Source organism: Lissotriton vulgaris, chromosome 7 (assembly GCF_964263255.1).
Source record: "Lissotriton vulgaris chromosome 7, aLisVul1.2, whole genome shotgun sequence".
NCBI lineage: Eukaryota > Metazoa > Chordata > Amphibia > Caudata > Salamandridae > Lissotriton > Lissotriton vulgaris.
Genome location: NC_141695.1, coordinates 993,889,389 through 993,911,626, shown reverse-complemented (window position 1 = coordinate 993,911,626; position 22,238 = coordinate 993,889,389). Strand labels below are relative to the sequence as shown.

Below are 22,238 nucleotides of genomic sequence, written 5' to 3'. Positions count from 1 at the left end.
CTTGGAAGAATACTAGGAGATGTGTTGCGATCTCCCCAACTTACCAGATATCTCTTGATAGGAACTCCAAATTAATTACAGTTTTTTCTAATTAGAAATGACCACTCAGACCATGTAGGTATTTTGGATTGCACATGTCCATTTAAATGCACAAAATTTCTCTCAGGAAACACAATTCTAAGAAACCATCACCATTTTTAATTCTTCACTTCCACCAATTTTACGTTATCCCATTGACCAAGAATATGTAAATAGTGCTGTACCAGAGGCTAATGTGTCACAATGACACTCATCTCTGGGTCATCCTTTATTTCTTCTCAGATGGCATTCTTAGAGTTTTTTTAGATCTTCATATAGCAGTTTATCGTTCCCTGCAGAGGAATAGTCACCTTCAGGATTTAACAATTTATGTGAGTGTTAGGATGGGAATGCCCCCTACATGTTAAATGGGCTCATACCCATGCCCTAAGTGACCCAACTGCATTTGATAGCTGGTAATCCAACTTTATGTTGCAAAGCTCATACTTATTCAGTGTGCATGCCTAGGTCTAGACCATTCCTGGGCTATGAGGTCCAGAGCCTGTCTCTGAGATATGGAGGGGTCTTCCAAGCTTGCCTGCCAGCTGACATAAGACTACTGTAAATACATCTCTCCTGTTGACATTAAGACTTGGTGTCAGCATACTATGTATACAATTCTAGCACTGAGCATATATTTTTCCATGACTCAGAAGGAGTATGGTGCCTACGGACCCCACTCAATAAAGATCCACCAAAATGAGATACCTAGACCCTCGTGCTGAAATCTATTGTCAAGTGTGTGTAGCAGGTTCTATTTAGAGATGAGTGTAAGATTTTTTAAACCAACAGGATCCATTTTGGATTGCCTCTGGTTTCACATAACACAAGATGGAGCCTGTAGTACTGCGTCCCAGGAAGTGGAAATGTATTGCATGCATTCTTGAGCTGACAGGTTTAAGACTAGACAATGAAGTGTGGGGGCATGAGACAAGGCTGCCTTTAGAAATGATATGGTGATATTCTTGTAGCAAAGGATTCCTGAGCACTGACAATTGAGGAAATGGTGTTTGAGTCAGCAGATTTCACTTTCAGAGGGAGGGAAGCTTCTCGTAAGCCCAGCCTCTTTTGTCTCTCCATGAAGCCACTTCAGGAAGGCTAATGACAGATAGGTACCATAGGTATCACACATCATTGCAGTCATGATTAGTGTAGTCCTGCCTTAATCCAGCATCATCACTACCTTTGTGAGGACCATAAAATTCTACAAATATGGTGTCTGCAGTGCAGAGCGTACAAAAAAATCTGAAATCAAAAACACCAAAACCAGTTTCTGGACATTTACAATGGGACCAATGTCCCCTGTCTGGGAAGTGTGTATAAAAGCTGAACTGAAAGTACTCCGCTGAGTACTCAAAGAACTGCTAGGATCCAGGACTGGTGTCTGCTGGTCAACCACACTTCCAGAAATGACAGGACATCACCTGAAGTCTGTGCTTCTAGAAAAGCTGTTGGTCTACCTGCGAGCTGGGAGCCTGTCTGACCTGCTGAGAATGGAGAGAAGTGTGTCTGATCCATCAGGAGCTGGTGGTACAAAAAAGGAGAAGCCTAGTTGTTGGGCGAGGAAGAGAAGCAGCTCCGAAGAGTGGGTTGGTAAAAGCAACAGGAGAAGACTTGAGTTTGCCCAAAAGTGTTTCTATGCTGAAGAATGTGAGCTAAACTAGCCTATCGACTCCCATCATACAAGCTCCAGCAACGGCCACCTAAGAAGGCCCACCCTAGCGGCATAAAATATGGGCCAGAAGATGGAAGTCAACCTGGCCACCATGAAGAAAATGAGGTGGGAGCACTCACAACTGCAACTGCTCAACTATGCTGAGCCGAGCCATATACTTACACTCAAGCCTAACCAGCACTGGATGTTTCAGGTAAGACCATCGCTTGAACTGAACTTTGACTGTGAACTTTGCTAGAAGTTTTTTGGGAGACATGCTTTCACAATGACCCTGCTTAAAGAGGACTGTCAAATAAAGGAAATCCAGCCTGACTTACAGATCAAATAAACCAGGGAACATACTCATCTGCACTCATAGTGAGCCTGCATATGCACTTTATTCTAGTCTATTGGTTTATAGGTAGATAACAACCGTAACACCCACATAACATTGTGGTGATTAGCATTTCTTATGTCTAGTATCTTGTTTTGGTGTGGTTAAAATACTTAAAATCTTATTGAAAGCTAAGCAGTGGACTGAACAAAGAATTATTGAGCCAGTCGTTTGACTATTTGAGTCTATATCCCCTCCACTACCTCTCTGAGAAGCCTTTGACTGCTCATCCTTGCTAACCTAAGAGTCATGTGCAGATAGCGTGTATTTCATCAGGCTTGCAAACACATAGTAGTACGGACACTAGAGTCAAATGACCTCAACCACCACCTTTGTTGCCAAGGAGCCCCTGCATGCCCTGTAGCCACCCATACATGATCAGACAATGAGTTTAATTTGTAGAAATGTTTCTTGGTATTTAAGGTTTTCCAGATTGGATATGCTGTATTTTCTTATTGGATTATCCCTTACAATGTATTGTGCGTAGCTGTTTATGATTTCACATTTTGGGACTAGATGGGACGTTCAATGTAAGCAACATCACGCTCAAAACATTTGAATTTCCAGTTCGTTTTTTGCCCATCATTATCTATAAGCTGGTTTGCACATTTGTCTTTGCCACTCATGGTGGATTTTCGCTATATACAATTTGGATTTAAACATAGTCTATTTGATTTCTATTTCAATCTAAATTTTCTTACTGTTATTAAGTGTTTGGTTCCATTCACCTTATGGCCGGAAATATTAGGAGGTATGTACAGCACGAATCTCCAAAAAACCTCATTAGATATTTCCTTTAAATTCTAGCCCTGCTGGTAACAGCTAATGTTGGTGGTTTATGGTCAATGGAGTACACACCGCTCTTTGGAATTTCGACGGAATTCATCAAATTCTAGTATGTTCTGTAGGATGAAAAGAACTGCTAAAAACTAATTTTTGTCACTGCTAATGTAAACTAATATACATTTTAACTGGTGATCAATAGAAGAGATGCTCATGACTTGAAGCTAACACCCTGAGGAACGGGGCGAAAGGTCAACAGGAAAATCAGAAGTGTTCTCTAAAGGCTCCATACGTTTGGAAATCTGGAAGAGTTGTGGTAGTGTCAGTAACATAACATGAATCGTGTTGCGCACACCTAAACTTATATGAAAATGAGAACATTCATAACAATAGCTATGAATGTTCTCATTTTCATTTAAGTTTAGGTGTGCGCAACACGATTCACGTTATTACTATCATTGCACTTCCCAGTTGCAGCACCCATCTGCACAATATGTCTTTTGAAGCTATATCACAACAGTCAAGCTAGTGACATCTATGCATTAATACATGAAAGTACAGCATTCAAGATACAAGGAGGTTCTATAACACAACAACTCAAACAATTAGAATTCATTTCCAGAAGGGCTTTGAGTCAACGACTTCAGGCCTCCACACTTATTCAATATCACAAGGTACAAAGAATCCCACGCGGTCTGAGACTACCAATAAAACCACTGCTGTGCAGGTTTAAATTCAATAAGGCTATTCACGTAAAAATGGCAAGCCAATATGAACAAATGTTCATTGGACTTAATCTTATTGCTAATAGAAGAACTTTCCTGGACAATTCGAGAACTAGAGTAGGAAGTAGAGATGATTACATCCGACTTGACATCTAGTAGAATTTTTGGAAAAAACATTGGATGATCTGAACACGAAACTGGACATCTATGGCAAGAACGCAAACTATTTGGACAAAATACAATTGACTATAAGCTTAATGAAGTGTACACTTGGGCTGAGGTTTATGCCCACAGAAGAAATACTCAGAAGGCAGTCACATCTTCACAGGAAAGCATAGTTTCTGATCGGGAGATGGAGACCAATGGAACACCATTGAGTGCAAGTCAACAGCCAAAGGCAACATCCCAACAACTTGTCATTGCCCCCAGTGTGAGCAGTCAAGCCATGTCTTCCTCTTCTGCTTCTTTTTTAGTGAGCGGACAAGCATCAGGATATCCACGGACCAATGTGTCTCAAAAAAACACGTAGAGGGCAAAGAAAAAGAACAGGATGTTTGGAACATATGGAGCATAACCAAGACTTAATTATCAATCTTTCATCTGCAACACTGTTTAGTGCAACAGAGGAAAGTACTTAATAAAGGAACGTCTTTTGTCCCCAAGAATGTCACCAACACTTTGGAACTTGAGATAGCAGTTTTTTTTATATTCATGAGGAATTTACGATTACGACATTTCTTCACAAACATTGTTCCTATGTCTCAATTCATCTACACAAGATGATATCCAGTAGAAGGAGTTCAAACCTTGCAGTACTTTCACTGCTCCAATATCCCATAAAATGCTGGATACTTTCGTGACCATGATTAAAAATGACTTTGCAACACTCAATTTACAAACTAAAACCAGGAGTAACCTGTCTATCCATGAAAAACGAATATTCAGACAACTTGCCAATAATCAACAGCTAACCTTTCAATTTGTGGATAAAGGTGGAGCCTTAGTTGTCATTGACATAATCATTATGAAATGAAGGTGGCTGCACATCTCCAGGATACATCTACATACGCACAAGCTGAACATGATCCTACCAAAGAGATCAAGGAAACTTTAACGAAGATACTGGACAAAGCCACAGACATGAATTGGATTGCATCCAACACACGCAGTTTTCTGATGGTGCAACATCCTAGGCTTCCTCAGCTGTATATGCTGCCGAAAGTTCATAAAAATCTCCACAATCCTCCATTCAGACCAATTGTTTCAGGCTGTGACTCAGTTTTCGAACCTTCTGGTCAGAACAGTGATTATTTTCTACAATCCTTTGTACAGAATTGGAGATCTTTTATAAAGGACACCACACATTTTTTACAACTTCTGACCAATTTGAACAATACCTCAAACGAGCAGTGGCTTTTGTGTTCTATTGACGTGACATCGTTATACACATCAATACCATTGCAAGAAGGGATTGAAGCTTGTGAATGGGCATTGTTGCAATTACCAACAATAGAAGCAAATAAAATGTTCATCTTGGAGATTTTATAATTTTGCTTACAACTCTGTTATCTCACATGGAGAGATGAATTCTATTTGCAAGTTAGCAGAACCTCCATGGATTTTCCGGGGGCACCATCTTATGCTAAAATCTTCACGTCAAAATTTGAACACAATCACATTTTCAGAGACTCAGAATGGAATTCCAATTTGCTGCTTTATGGTCATTTCATTGATGACATCTTCATAATTTGAAGTAACACTTGAACGGCATTAGTGCTAAAGGTTCAGGAGCTAAATAAGAAACATGCAAGGATTCAGTTCACACACAACATCAGTACTACGAGTTTATCATTTCTGGTTTTGTTGCTCACCAAATCCAATGCAAACTTACAGACCACGATCTTTAAGAAGGAAACAGAGAGGAATAATGTGCTATAATTCTCAACCTTTCACTCTACTAGTTTCATTCAAAAGGTACCATATTCTCAAATGTTGAGGATTAAAAGAATAGCGTCAACACATGAAGCTGTACAAACAGCTATAGAGATCCAAAAACATAACTTTAAGCAAAGGGGTTATCTCCTTCCCATACTAACTGAAGCTGAGACAAGAATGTCCTTGTCTCAGAGACATGATTTGCTTACATCCAAAATCAAAACACCACAGAACCGGATGGTATTCGTGTCTAAATACAACACAAAATCTGCAGCAATAAAAATAATCATCACAAAACTATGGGAACTATTGCAGCATGAGCCTCATTTCCACAACTTGTTCACTGACCAGCCTCTATTCGTGTATATATGATGTCGCAATGTCAAAGAAATGTTAACACAATCTAAATGTAGACACAGCACTGTAGAAACAGGCACACGAAAATGTCACAACTGTATCCACTGCAACAATGTTATTCAGGGGAACACTGTCACCCACCTACAGACAGGGAAAACCACCAAATTAAGACTTTCAGGCAACTGTAACTCGACATTTTTGATTTACTGTATAAAATGCCCTCGTGGCCTAATGTACATAGGCAAAACTGAACGCAAAAACAAGATTTGAATAACCTAACCCAAGAGTATGATTCACAACGGGAATATTAAATCTAATCTAGTGGCACATTGGTTAGAACTCAAACACAACAAAGCTCAATTGAGGTTTTTAATTTTGGAGATATAACACACTAGCGCAGACAAAGACAACTCCAAACTCTTATCCCAATGCGAGATTTGGTGGATAAAATAATGTAATACTATGACACAGGGGTTAAATGATAAAATGGAGATAATCTGCTTTTTATAAATCTCGTGTTCTGTTGTGACAATTACAGTGCTTGACTTTGAGGTTATAAAGTTATACATGTCAATTCATTTCGCAACATGATCATTTACAGTGTTTCATCTCTGCACTACATGTCCTGTTTATAAAATCTGTGTTATGCAGTAATCCAAACTTTTTTGTATTTTTTTTCCACAACTGGCAGACATGAGATACAATTTTATGGTCTTTATCAGTGTGACATGGGTACTTTGGTGAACAGCTTTGTGTTGTTGATTGTCTATCAGTATTTCCTTCGGTCAAGCGCTGGTACTCAGGCTGCCCTCAATTTTCCTTATTGCAACTTCTACTAATTCACAGTAATCTAATGAGTAATCTGCATTATTTGTTGGTGCAGCATTCCACTAAAATGCACAAAGGTGGTGGGAGTGCTATTCATCTTTTGGTCACACTCATTCAACATGGCGAACACGAGTATGTTTCTTGGTGCCTTCAAGAGATTGTTTACTTGTTCACCTGACTCTATGACTTTTGCCTTCTGCCTAACTACAAGATGGCGCCTCCAATGCGGGAGTTCACCTTAGAGTGCTTGTCATAAGCCACGACTTTCTAAACATATTCCAATGTGAGTTAGTATACATGATGCTGGTGCATTCATTGGCGCGTCTTCATTTCGGGTCCGTTAGTGGATGGTGGTTGTTCTTGGCTTCGGAGCACTTTCACAAATCGATAGGTTACAGTGGGGGCATAACCTATGTGAAATTCTTCCAGCTGTGAGAGGTGTTAGAATACTTATACAGAGTATTTCTTGTTCCCATAGTGTAGCTAGTTGTCAGAGACAATGCATAGAGATTTGATTTGTCATCGACTGAACACTGATTGGCTTGAGGTATCGTGACTTTGCCATTAGGATTCTGTGATACATTTAGGGCATGATATTGAAGTGGTGAATCACACACTTGTTGCTTGTTGTTTTTCTAAGAGTTCGTGTGTGGATAAACACTCGTGTTCACACGCCAGTTTCTCAACAGCAGTGGTGCCAGTTTCTTTCTTAGATTTAGTGTCAATGAACCTGCTTGAGGTATCATAATTTTATCATCAACACATTGAGAATGAATTAAGGACATTGTTTGAAGTGGCCACTCACACACCTTTCATCTTTTGCTTGTTGCAGATTACTTTTGTGTGTATGCAATAACAAAAGCATTCTTTCTTATCATCAGTAGTGAGTTATTTTTGACATTCAGTGAGTGTTTGCATACACAGTTTCACATCTCACAGTGTTTGATGTAGTGACCTGGATTCACATATTCATATGCACTGATTCATAATGTGCTTGTTTTTCTCAGTACATTCAGAGAACCTCGTTCTAGGTTGTTTCAGCACCTACTAACTTTGGTTCAGTCTTAGGGATATTCAGCATGATTTTTCACAGGTAAACCTGTATCTAATTTTGTGTCTTTTTGTTGGATTAACATCACAGAATGGAGGTGTTCCTCCTTGTATTGCCTAGAACGTATTCTGATATCTAGTTTCATTTTTTTTGTATTCATAGAGGTCCCTGAAGAAGGGATATCTATCCAGAAATGCATTGGGCATCTTCATCATCAGAATGTTCATGAAATTGGTGTTTTCAAGAATCCTACAAAAAAACTTTTGTTCATCATCCTTTGAGAGAAATTGGATGTTGTTATTGTAGTATATGTTTTTGCTTTTCGATTGTTAAAATTGATGCAAACTATAAAGCTAAACTTGCAACTGAATAAATAACAAAAATCTACAGACGTGTATCTTACAAATATATAACATAAGACAATGTATTATTAGGAGTTGAATTGTATTTATAGCTGTGCAGCCAGGCATTAAGTGAAGTGTCACTTGTTTAGTGAACAGTGTAAGTAACATGCCAGATGCACTTGGCATAAGAATGACTTTACTACAGTTTTGCTGGCCTTTAAGACACATTTGTCTCTGAGCAATTAGTGGTATCCTCACAGGCCAATGAAGAACAGTTATCAAGGAAACACTGTATGATGTTGAACAGCCTAGATAGTTCTTATGAGATGCTCACAGAATTGTCAGACATAACAATGAAGAACCACTCTTAAATGTGATTGTTTTGCAAGGTTCTGCGTGTATATTATTCTGGACTCTTACCAACGGAGCAGTCGGGACCCATCCAGTTAGGGTCACAACTACACAATCCTGTGTCGGTAAGGAATGTTCCGTGCCCACTGCACTGCTCTGGGCATTGTGCTCTTGGTAGTTCACAGTTTTGCCCTCCCCAGCCTGGACTGCAGAGGCATTCTCCGTTCACGCAGACTCCATGATTGGAACATGTTGGATCTAGACAATCAACTGGAGAAGAGAAATAAAAATACAAGCAATTTCAGTAAGACGTTTTAGATACACTAATTCTAAAGTCAGAGAGTCCACTGTTTTCAAAATTAGCAGGCACCCATCATAATTAAGGCAATCTTAGAAACAACTAGCATCACCTGACAACAGCAGTGTGTTGGACAATAATGCTAACTATGACAAACTGGTCAAGCAGTGTCCAACATACAGTACCCTGCCGATAAGAAACATGCTCATTCAGCCTCTCAACTAGCTGGTGCCTGCCTCACCACATTTCATCTGGCTTTTGCTAACAATGCGAAAAGAAATGTCAGTTTTGTGAACGTGCGTGGTAGGTGTCAGACAATGTGGAAGTCCCACTGACTAACTGCTCAGCCACAAAGTGCCTGGGTTTATGAACCCAGACTATTAATAGGAAAGAACTGTCACCCCTGAGACTTTATGCTTTTGTGGATTTTCACTTATTGGTTTGAAACATCTATGTCAGTTTTTTGTTTGTCAATATACTATTTTTGGTATACTATTATTTGTTCCAATGTGAGCAGCTTGTACTAATTAATAAACATGTGGTCCTATGCAATATTGCAATATTTAAAATGTATGCTGCTAAGTATAAACTATAACAAGTATCTTCTGGAACAGAAGTTTTTGTAACTTGATTCAGCTCTGTTATTTCTTGCTCATATTAATATTGTCACAAGACACGCCCATCTCAAAAGTTCAGTTGTTCTCATCTCTAAGCTCCTTAGGCCAGAAAACAAACACTAGCTTGCTCAGCCGAAATGTTTTCATCTTCTCATTAATATTTAAAGGTTGTTTCGCTTGTTCTCATGTGCGCAGCCTATATACCTGCTTGTATTTTATTACAAATGAACCACTTGACCCTATTCAAGGTTGTGAGTACTAGAGTGTGCTTTGCCATTGCTCAACAAGATTGTTTCATTCAGCCATGGTAGGTGAGCGCCAGGCCGGTTCATTGTATGATTCACAGATCATTATTTTTCCGTGATTCAATAAACACTTTCAGACTTCGATTGGAAAGTTAGATTTGTTTGGCACACCTGATATAAAGAATTCACAGAACCTGCCGAAATGTGACTGACTATGCTTAGCGAAGAGCTCATATCAGATGATACCTTTTAGTTTACAAACACACACACACAAACGCATACACGTATATATATTTTATATATATATACATATATACACAAATAAGTATATATATATATATATATATATATATATATATTTCCATTGAATCTGATGCCAAAAGCGGACACTCAGCCTCTTGTGTCGGGGCTTGTAGAGTGGGCTTCACCACTTCACTTTCAATATTCCAAAAGGAAACACGAACCAACAAGACAGCACCGTAAAGCAAGCCCACCATCTGATCCTCATTTCATCATGTGTTTATTTACAGCAAAGATTCCAGCATGATGCATTTTGCCATCCACAAGTCTTTATCTTGTAGATGGCATGAGCTCGTCATAAGCATCGAAGGGGTTAAAATGTAACATCCATCAATAGTACACAAAGACTTTGGACAGGATAACATTAGCTTGCTCATTAATTACACTTTTTACAGCGTGTCGTAAGATGAAGCAGTGAAGATGTACATCCTTGAGATCGTGTTGTCTAAATATCAGAGACATTATTTTTGTATTTTTCTTCAAAATGTTGACAGTCACATAAGAATCTAAGTTTTCACTGCAAATATTTGACATGTTAAATCCTGGGCTACAGTGTCCAACCTGTAGAGGTTCGACACGAGTCATGCTGGAATGCTGTGAATAAACACATGAACACAATACATTCTTAAACACATTGCTTTAAATACCACTTTCCTTTAATGTATTTGAACGTTCCTGATGTGTTAGTCTATTACAGACATTTTAGGCCCTCATTATGATGACGGTGGGTCAGTCGGTGTTGTACCCACCAATATCTGCCCCTGTCCACCGCTTTACAATGTGGGGCGGAGGCCTCGGGTGGAGGGAGGAGGGACCGTCCGCAGAACTCTCGGCGGGCTCAAGGAGTATTGGAACCCACCATAATCTCCTAATGACAATGGAGCTAGGCTCAGCTCTGCTGTTCACATTATGATGGCACTTTCAAACAGCCTTTTCATGTCAGCCTTTCTGACATGAAAAGGCTGTTGAAAAGTGTCTTCCGGGCTGCTTCCAGGGCCCCCTTCCCTCCTAGCCCTCTACTATGGGGCCAGGGAGGGAAACATCCCTGCACTGTGTGGCAAGCACCATGAGGTGCCAGCTACACGATACAGAGATCTTTACAAACAGCCATTCTACAATGGAAGCTTGGGCTGCGGGCCTATTCTGGCTGCCACACAATCTGTTGTTGTAGAATTGATGTTTCTGATCACCCTATGGATGGTTGCATCCAAATCAGGCAGTTGGAACCGCCGACCTATTGTTAGCCGATTCCAGACCAATACGATGTCAAGCCCGATATCATAATCAGGGCCTAAGTGTTTATTTTTCATGCAACATTCATAAATAAACAGTTTTTTTGTCGAGCTAAACAGAACCTCACATATGAAAAATGGGTGGGTGTCACGGAGATTATTTGCAGTAATTTTAGTGAGCTGTTGCTGTGTTACAATATGAAATACACACATCACTATCCCTGTATATTAGATATAACCCTTTTAGAAGTTGGGTAAGTGTGCCTGTGCACTATTAGTGACCTGGCCAAAAATTGCATGAAACAGCTTAGATTGGATCAGAAATTCAAAGCTGTTTTGAATAGGGGCCCCCAAATACTTTCGTCCCAGGGCCCCAAAATCCTTAAGATATCCCCGAACACATCTGAGGTTGCTTGTGATCTTGTGCTGCTGGAATGTTACCTCACAGTTCAGTGAGGACAGCTCGTTTCAAGGACGTATCCATTTTCTATGGCTTGTGGTTGGTTTCTGTCGTTATTAGGACCCACAAGCTAATACTCTCTACTTCCTGCTCCGACTGCACAAACCAGTAACAGGACATACCTCCCACAATAGGTGCGAGCATCCCAATAGTATCTATTATTGCATATGGAAATGTAAGCTACCAATTACAGTGTTACTTGCATACACGATCTTCAACAATGCAACAAAAAGGGATATGCGACTTACATCCATCCTGTGACAACAACACTTTTGATGAGGGATTAAATGTTTAATGTTGCAGGTCTTACTGCTTAGGTTCCTCTGGTATCGAATTTATTACTATAATTCATGAAGCTAAATGTGAAAAGCATTGCACATTCTCATCGACAATAAACAAAATAGATTGAAAAGTTTTGGGAACTAAGTGTACTGTAAAACCTGCAAGGACTGTAACTGTGAAATACACTTATAAAAGTTAAATGTCGCTGAAAAATGGCTTGACCGTGGATTTGACAAGAGAAAAAAAACCTGGACGCATTAACCTAATTTGTCAATTTCACCTCCGTCGCCACAAGAGCCCAGAGTGAAACCTGACAAATGTGCCTTTTCATTTTCCTACTCAAATTTGTTAATAGGGCAGCGCTGTTTATGCAGCAAAAAATGTAGATCACACTTATCGATTCAGTGCTACTGCCATTTCAGGCAAATTGTTTTGAAAGACGTGACCATGATGAATATCAGAAATAAAAAGGCAGCCGGAAAAAAATAAACGCTGATGCAGCCCACTCTAATTATATTTCCTTTTGTGGGAACAGCTTGGGAATGTAGTCGGCCCTTTCTTTTTGGAAGGGCAGATCAATAGCGAGCTGTATCTCTGTCGACGCCTACAGGTGCGCCTACACGCGCAGCATGGCTTTCAGCCCATTCACAAAACAAACCTCATTACTGCTGAGCAGGCCCAGGAAAGAGTAGTCAGTCTGCTCCAGTTTCCGTGCTGTTTCCGAGGTGTTGAAATTGGATGCACTTTATGCAAATGAGGCATAAACTTCTTACACCGCTAAGCTTCTTTTTCGCCAGACAACTGATGTTTGTGGAAGGTCATTTTGACCTTTCTTGTCATCTCATTGTATCGTTTCAGTTATTCCAGATCGCTTCTCCCAAGTACATTTATCATTGCTGAGTCAAGTCATTTGAAATTGTCTGAAACTTCCCCGCCTGTCTGAAACTCCCCTGCCTTTTTAACAGGGGACATTGTACTTTTTAGCAACAAAGTTTACATGTGTTAACTGATGGTTGTGGCCACCAATGCAGAATATTGTATTATATTTCCAGTGGTGCAGTGCAACGCTTCAGGCGTTATTCATGTACACAGTGACACCAGAGACTAGTGACTCCTACTGGCTGAGAACCAACAGGTGTATTTATGGATACCTGCCTGCTTGGCCACGGAGACTCCTTTCACTGCATTGAAGGCTTGCTGTAGGGGCACTATGTTTAAAGCACCTGCCTTGTAAACCTTTTTATTCAGATGAAGAGGACGTTGGTAGTTTTTTCCTCAGTGTGGGAGCTGTTTAACATTTTGGCAGTAGGCCCACCCTTGTTATGTTATGTTATGTTATGTTACTCTCTCTTGTATAGCTCACGGACCACCTGGGGGCATCTCGGCACTTAACTCTAGGACATCCCGATGAGCAGGCCACACAGAAGGTAGAAGAGGGATTTAGAACAGCAGAGCCTTTAAATGTTTCCTGAACATCAGGTAGGAGGGGGTTTCTCGCAGGGGCAACGGCAGACTATTCCAGTATTTAGGCGCAAGGCATGAAAATGCCATGCCCCCAAATCTGCGGAGTCTGGTACATGGAACCACCAATAACTGTTGGGAACGCGATCTCAAAGTGCGTGAAGGGACATATCTTCCCAGTTTCTTCTGAAGGTACTCTGGACCTTACCCCTGCAGCGCGCAGTAGGTGAGGCAGCAAATTTTGAAAAAAGACCTCTGTTTTATTGGGAGCCAGTGAAGCCTTCTCAATAGTGGTTGCGAGGGGGTGCCAGATGGCATATTCATGACCAGCCTTGCTGCCGTATTTTGAATGACCTGTAACTTCTTCAGGGATGTGGTTCCCACTTCAGCCAGCAGCGCATTCCCATAGTCGATGCAGCTCATGACAAGGGCTTGTGTGACTGTTCTACGGTGTTCTGGGGGAATGAAGGGGAGGATCTTTCTAAGTAGTCTGAGCCTATATTAGCATACACCAGACACTGCGGCCACATGGTTCTGCATGGTCAAATAATGATTTAGTTTAATGCCCAGGTTGTTGACACAAGATTTAGGCATGGGGGGCGAGCCCAATTGTGACGGCCACCAGTCACTACTCCAGATTTCTGAGGCTTTTCCTAGGAGCATCAACTCCTTCTTGCTCGGGTTCAACTGGAGGCAGTTATTGGTCATCCAATTAGAGATCACCGATAACCCCGTAGCAAAGCGAATTCTGTCAGCCTCAGCATGTTGTCCGATATTAAATAGTAACTGGGTGTCATCGGCATACAATAATATTTCGAACCCCAGGGCCTCCACCACCCTGGCCAAAGGGGCCATATAGATATTAAAAAGGGTGGGCTGAGGCAGGAGCCCAGGGGGACCCCTTTATCCAACAATGTTCTCTCAGGTTGATAAGGGCCCATTAGGACTGATTGTGAGCGGTCTACCAGGAAATTCCGTAGCCATTTATGGGCAAGGCCCTTGATACCACAGGAGCTTAACCTCTCCGCAAGCCTATGGTGAGAGATGGTATCAAAGGCCGCTGAGAGGTCGAACAGTATCAGAATAGCTGATCCTCCTGCGTTCACTGTTATTCGGAGGGAATCAATCACCGCTAGAAGGGCCGTTTCAGTGCTGAAACCCCGCCGGAAACCGGACTGAGAGGAGTCCAGGATGTTGTTTGCCTCCAAATAACTATTTAATTGCCTATTAATCAGACTTTATAATATTTTCCCAAGAAGTGGGAGCAGGGATATCAGGTGATAATTGCCCAACTCTTTTGGGTCAGCCGTGGTTTTTTTAAAAATAGGGCGAATGTAAGACTCCTTCCAGGATACCGGGATTACTCCTTCCCTAATAGAGAGGTTAAACATCCCTTGGACTGTGGGGACACCCTCAATTCCTTTGGATATCCTTCACTGTGGTCCAGTGGTACTATGGTGGACAGACCGCTGAATCAGGGTTACTGTTGCCAAAGCCAGTGGATGCTCTACCAAAAATAACTAACTTGTTCCTCTGACTCTAAATAGAGTTAGAGAACCGTGGGTTTGTCAGGGCACAGGACACCCAGCATATAGCGTTAGAACTTCTCTAATAAACCATAAATAAGGCCCTAAGCCTTTCGTAAATGTCCAGTAGTAGAACTGGAACCCCTGACCCTAAGTCTGATGCTTTTCCCACCACAGAAACTCAGTTGCTGGCTGTCATGCTGGTCCAGTTTTGCGAAGAACAATCCAATTAATGTAAATAGTGTCATTTATAAATACTGGACGGTGGTCTCTCCAGCAGGGCGACAGAGTAATTTACTGTGGAACAATGGGACAATCACTTGAATATAAAGTGGGCTCTGATACAAACTTAGGAATCTTCACCTCTGCTTCGTCTAGCAGCTCCTCGATGATGACACCTCCTCCTCAGATACCACCAGCTACATTGCCCACTAATTGTTAACTTCTCAGACATTTTTCTTCGAAAATTCTTCTAAGTCCAAAAGTAAGTGGAGACCGGGCCCAACCCCCCAAAAAAGGCTGGTCATAACTTTAACTTTGACCTGGTCTCACACATTTAGGTGTCCGCAGTTGGCGCATTGATCTTTCTGACACCAGTTTTTACAAAAAAAAATTTACATTCACAAATCCAGTTCTGCTTTTTGCAATTTGCGAGCCCATTGGCAATGACAGGCCCTCCCGAGGATGATGGCCTGCTGAGCTCAGCAGACCACCATGTTTGGGACTGCTTTGAAATAAAGTAGTTTTAAAAAAAATGCAGCCTGTTATCCTTAAAGGAAAACGGGATGCATTATTTTTTTTTTTTAATAAAAAACGTTTATCATTTAATTTTTTAAGGGCAAGCAGTGGTCCCTTGGACCCCACTGCCTGCCCTCAAAAAATATTTTCTCATGCATTTGCTAATGGGAAGGATCCCCTGAGGAATGCATTACCTTCTACTTGAAGTAGGTGGTAACAGCAAGGAAATAGAGACAGTGAATCAACAATTCACTGTAAAAGAAGTCCAGTGCAGGTTTGCTGAGAAGTAAACATGGTGGACTGGGCACTCAAAAAACAACCTACAATTTCTGTAGAACTAGAAGCATGTAAAGTATAATGGAGAGTGAGAGGAAGACAATTGTGAGTGCAAGAAGGGCAACCCACAAAGAGTATACAATGAGGAGAGAAATGGGTTTAAGGCTAGAGGCGAGAAAGGAATGGTAAGACATTTTCAAAGACAACAAAGGGGGTAGATGTCATGGGCAGAGACGTATTATGAATCCATGTGGAATGAAAGGATGTATAATATCATTAAACATGACATTTAAGAAGAATGAATTTGTTTTTTATTTTTAGATACTCAAATTATCTGAAATTTATCTACTATTGTGAATGTACAACATATTGAGGCTTAACACGAGATGAACAAGTGGCTGTTAACTTATATTATGTTTTGGCAAAATAGCAACACTGTGGAAATCCACAGCATTCTATTGATGCAGAGGTTGAAAGTATAATTGGTAGTTCCTACTGGCAGTAGTTAAACTGATTAATAAAGAATCTGTGAAATTATCAAGATGCAAGTTTAAAAAGAAGTTATACATGAACCCTCATCCAAACCTATATATCTGGTATTCATGTTTCTCTCTTCTCATTCCCTCATCTGTTTCTTCTTCATTGGTAACATGTTTAACTATTGTTCTTGTCTCAGGTTCTGGATGAGTGTCTCCCACTCATTAGTTCACAATCAATCAGCCTGTTTTAGAGGCAGAGATTTGGACTATTTTGACTAAATCCACTACTCCCCTCCTTCTTTACCAATACATTTGGTTTGTCCTTACTTTTTTGTCATTATTTAATTCGTCTTTTTATTCTTACATTTTCCTTTCTTCCTATAAATCTATCTCTGCTTAAAAAAACTCTTGCTGGATCCCAATTGATTTATTGAGGTTGTGATTGATATCTTTTTTCAATATCTATCCAAAGATCTTGAAGTTCTTGTCTTTGGCCAGGTCTCGTCTGTTCTTAAGTTCAATTCATTGCTACATACTTGCCATGAAGAATACTTTTCAATTTTTTTTAATGTATCTCCTTTGTCTTTTTGGTATTCTTCTTAAATAGTTTTGTTATGTCTAAATACTTGCTTTGGAGACTTCAGACTATTCAAAATGTATGCATCTGCCTTTTGTGAACTTTTCCTTATGAAGAGTATATCTTAACAAAACCTTTTCAATGCTGTTAGTTTCCGTTCTCAGTACAATTTAGGTTTTGTTTTGTTTTCTTTCACCATCTTCACAGCTGCATACTCCTTATCTGTGCTCATTGGTCTCACTTTTACATTGCCTCCCTCTGTGCATTATTTGTCCGCCAGCCTCCTTGTACTGCTTCTCAATTTGCTTATTCATCCTATTGAGTCTCAAATGAGCTTCCTTTTTAGGTCAAGGGTAGGGAGCGCATGCGCCATCTCTTTCAAGACATGCTAAGTCTACTCTGTGGGCTGCAAGCACACCCACCATTTCCCATTTGAATTTCTGTGTGCATTTGGAAATCCTTGCTTTCAGTGGTTAATTGCTTCTACTAGTCCCTCCTTTTGGTGTATGGTTCCCTTCCCATGGAGACTGACCCTTTTACATGTAGTAGTTCCCTCTGGTTTATTTAGTTTTAGCAGACTATTATTTTTGTGTGTCTCCGCTCGTATTTTTGTAATGTTGTGTTTTTGCACTCAGCTGATGGCATTTAGCATTTTTAAAACACAAGGTGGCATGTGTAAACACACTTTGTTTAGTTACTTCAGAATTCCACATGGTATTATTTTATTGGGCTTTTCGATTAGCTTGATCTTTGGCGCCTGTTACTTTCATCTTTTTAAAAGCTCAATTATGCATATGTGTAAATAAGTGCTGGCGTTCATAAGATGTGTTTTGTACAGTTCTTTGGATGTGAGGGCTCTCTGGCAACAAAAACACAAAAGCAAATGGTGGTCTTTCTTCTAATTCAATTCCACAAGCCATTATTCTGCTTTGGTAGAATTGTTTGTGACCTGTAGGGCTCTCTTTTACAACAGCCAGTTACAAGCACGGGACTTCGGGCTTGTTGTATGGCTGGAGCATCAGTAGGAAAATAAAGATGCATGATTTTAGCAGGGGTAGGGCACCAGATAGGTGAGGGGTGTGGTGTTGGTTTTCCAAGAGGTTTTCACATAGGGACACTAGTCTATGTAGACTAGGTTTGCCTCATATTCACAATACCCTATTAAACTGCATTACTCCGAAGTCGGTGCAATTCCTTCGGTCTTATTCACAGTTATTCTCTCTAATAGAGCTCAGTCCAGTAGGTGAACTTTGCAATTCATGTTCCACACATGCCTTCGGCTTCTGTGTAAGTAATAGACCCCACTCTACACATCAAAGAAGGCATGCTGGTCAGCTCCTTTCTCATGTCTGTGAGCATTGCATGCAGTATGCTTTTCGTGTCTCTCACATACTGTGGTTGGTCTGCTTGTGAGCACCTCATGGTCTGCTCTGTTGTGACCTCATGCAGTGTACTCATTTGTAAGCTTTTCTTGCACGTTGCCATATCATGGAAAAAGCTGTTGTATGCTGCACTTGTTTTTTTGTGGGCACGGGGGGAGCTGACGCTGAGACTCGAACCCGGTTCTCCAGTTCCCTAGTTCCAAAGTCAGTCGGATCTGGAAGTTATGCCACATGTTTGTGTTTCCCTATCTCAATAACCCAAGATCCCAGAACACAAACCAAATACCAGAACCTGGATAAGCTACTCTCTGTTGTCATGGCACCATGCAGGCTCTGAGTATGGCGATTCATGGTGGAGCTCACATCATGCACAACTTTCCACAGTTTATTTATTTGTTAGGGATTTTTAAAGTAAGCAAGTTAATACTAGCAATGCAGTTTTGCACATCTTTGCACATGACTTCATGTTATTGTTTTCTATTGAGGGTACAAGGGAAGCCATCATCCAACCGTACAAAGGGGAGTAGGTCCCATTGATGGAGGGACTGAATAAATCTGCTTTCCCTTACTACTGTTGAACTTGAAGCATTGCGTCCCTAGTGACACGGAGGCATAAGGTGCTCCAAATCAATGCCTCATCAGAGGCATACATGTAAGCATTTTCTAACAGTCTAAACTATGTTAGAGTAAATAACCTTCATAATAAACACAATGATTTTCAGGGGCTCACACAAGCAAAGTGGCCTGGTGAAGCCAGTGTGTTCAACAAGCATGAATCAGATTGCATGACCCAGTGTGTAGTAATTATATAGCTCTTTAATCCCTGGTGGTACAGCACCAAAGACAATGTGCTGCATGGCTAAACCCTCATAACGTCCCAAAGACGAGACCTATTGGCTGTGCAAAAGCTTGTTTCATTTGGATAAGCTCTGCACTTATCTTTTTTTAAGAAATCACCTGCTAATCAAGCATGTCTGTTTTTAAAAAAAATGTGCTCTAAATGTGCTTTCTAAACTCTTTTACTGATTGCCATTGTAAAGCCCTTTTGATAAATGTACTAAAGTAAATAAATAACACATTTTAGCAATATCTTCACAGACAATAGTGGCAGGATTTGTAGGATTAAACTTAAGGAGAGTTAGATTTTCAATTCTTACAATGAAGGTTCTTCTATCACTTGGGACTGATATTGCCTCCATCCAAGTATAATTAAATACATAGTGTTTTAAAACTTCTATTTAATTTCCATCATTTTGAATTTGACAATTCTATTTTTCAAAACTCTTAATAATTTTAATATATGTTTAAAAAGTTGCAATTTTGTAGATTGTTAAATAACTACTACATTTGTAAATTAGTAGTGATTATTTAAAACAGATTTCTCTATGATTAAAATGATTGTTTGCTGCAACAATGCTCACAAATTGCAGGGGATTTTGCTGAGCAAATTCAGTTTGAATCCAATTAAATCTTCATTTGTAAATAGTGAAACATACTTAAAGCTCAGCAAATTTCGGATACTTCATTATGAGGAAGTTATTCCTGTGTCTACAAAATCTTCATATATAGAGTCAGAATGTTTCCTTAAGAACTGTAATCATATGCACAGTTATCCCAGTGCTTCTGCAGACTCAAACATAACATTTCCAGGATCATGCTTTGCTGGGACCGTGCAATGCAAGAAAACTCACCTTCCTCACAGTTTTCTCCTTTGTAGCCTGCATTGCACACACAGTTTCCTTCGACACAAGTGCCATGCCCTCCACATGATGGATCGATGCATTGGTTGCTGGGCACATCACACTCTGGCCCCTTCCAACCACTGTAGCATATGCAGCTTCCTTTTGAATATTGGCCATTCCCACTGCATAGCACTGGACAGGCAGCTACAACGAGGAAAACAAAACAATTAAAACACTTGTTTGCATCTTACAAGTATGCTTTTCTATACACTTACATACATAAATTAACCCGTTGCGTACTGCCGTCGGCCACTGCCTCGCTAGTGCTTCCGGCGGCCAACGGCCTACGCGGCCCCGTCCACATTTTAGAGAGTCCGCACTGCGCCGAAATAACGGCCGCAGTTAAGGCGTTAATAGCATCTAGTCACAACATTTGCAATAAATAGACCATAGATTAGTGATATGTTTAATTCAAAGGTGAGGCGCTTTTAATGTTTAAATCATTTTATTTATGCTACGTATCGTTCTGGTTCCAAGTTACCCATCATTTGTCTACCTTAGTTCATGTCTGCCTTATGAACTGTTTCTAATACTAGTTGTTTGAGTACTATATATTTAAAAGTCTTAGTACCGCCTCCTGATAAATATGCCTCAGGTATGGCTTACTTTTGTCAACCTAGTGATTATTACTTTAGTTTTCTATATCAAAAACCAAACCAAGGCTGTTCATTCAGCTCATTACATAAAATAATGAAAACGTCGGACTAAAAAAATGTATCGTACCTTTAAAAATCAGGTTCCTGAATAAAATAAATTATTTTAAATATCTGATGCGAGAATACTTTGCATGGTGTTTCCAGCAGAATTTACCACACTGTTTTGAAGTTCAAAAGCAGACACACAGAATGTGTAATGGCCTGGCCCATATGGCCAACATGTGAAAGGATGCTGCTTACGTTAAGATTGATCATATAATGGCTGCAAAGTGTATGCAGAGGGAGAGGGAGGATTTATTCCAGTGTTTTGTGAAGCCAGCATAGGATTTGCAGTCACCAATAGTGACCAGAAGTCTGCAAATGGAGGTATGGAGGTCAGCCGCAGATAAGAGGATGTCATCCATGATAATGCTATACACTTCCCCTGGCATGAGGTTCTTTCTGTGCAAAGCATCCCTAAATGCATTGCGTGTCTCATAAATGTCACCAACAATGTGCATCTGCAATACACTGAGGATAAGTTAAGTTCTGTAAGTGCTTTATTTCGCATTTTCTAACAGTTTGTATCAAGATTCTTCTGGGTTTTGCCTTTTTGTTGTTTTTGCTCGTTTGTTCACTGACACACTTGCATTTCTATGTACGTTTATTTGTATATTTGTTAAATCTTTAAGTTTACCAGGGCATTACTTGTCTCTGGATCATGAGTTTCTTTTATAGTCACACAATGTGATGGTTTTGGGTGTTTGTGTAGATGGTGGTTATGAATTGTTGCTCCTGTAAGGGTGTGATTTCACTTGAAGAAAGAATAATTTCCTGAAGAAAGAATATTTTTAACTGTATGGTGCAGAGGGACTTGTGAACTCTGGGGCCATATGCTTAAACATTTTGATATCCCGTTTAAATACTGAAATTTCCAGTGCTCAACAAGCCATGAAAGGTGAGTCTGAGAATATTTGTTAAATATAAATGACTGATTATTCATGTGGGATTTTTGTGACTCATTGAGGTACTTAAACATTAGCTTTAGTATGCTGTCTGTCACCGGACTTCCTTGATATAAGGGCCAGCTAGGATATGATGGACCTTCAGTTCCATTCAAAACTGTTTTATTTAGAAAGGTTGCATGTTTTTGTAATGTATGTCTTAACGACATGTTTAGACCGAAAAGGCCCCAAACTCATTCAATTTTACTCTTTGACTGCAGTGTCACGATGTTTTGCCATCTTGACTTTGTGTGTTCAATTCATAGAGGTGTACATTAACAATTTTAACATCAGTGAATTTCTTAGTTTTTTGGGGGGAAGATCCAGTCTCTTTTTTCTATCTTTTTGCAATCACCCTCCAGCCGCGGTTGGTAGTAGGAGTAGGAGAATACGATGCAGTGCGCGCAACGAAATTCGTTTTATTTATTTATATGTTCACTTACCTGTTAAAACTCCGTAATCCATACATTACTACCCCCACCCT

General features: G+C 40.2%; 1 protein-coding gene across 1 annotated transcript in view; it reads right to left on the bottom strand.

The window, feature by feature from the left end:
- Positions 1-22,238, bottom strand: part of LOC147702831 (teneurin-2) — a 1,317,719-nt gene that overhangs the window by 328,512 nt on the left and 966,969 nt on the right. The window contains exons 10-11 of the mRNA XM_086931409.1: positions 20,065-20,259; positions 8,570-8,770 (exon numbers count right to left, since the gene is read on the bottom strand). Of these exons, the coding sequence (XP_086787535.1) occupies positions 8,570-8,770; positions 20,065-20,259 (396 nt within the window). The remainder of the gene's footprint in view (positions 1-8,569; positions 8,771-20,064; positions 20,260-22,238) is intronic.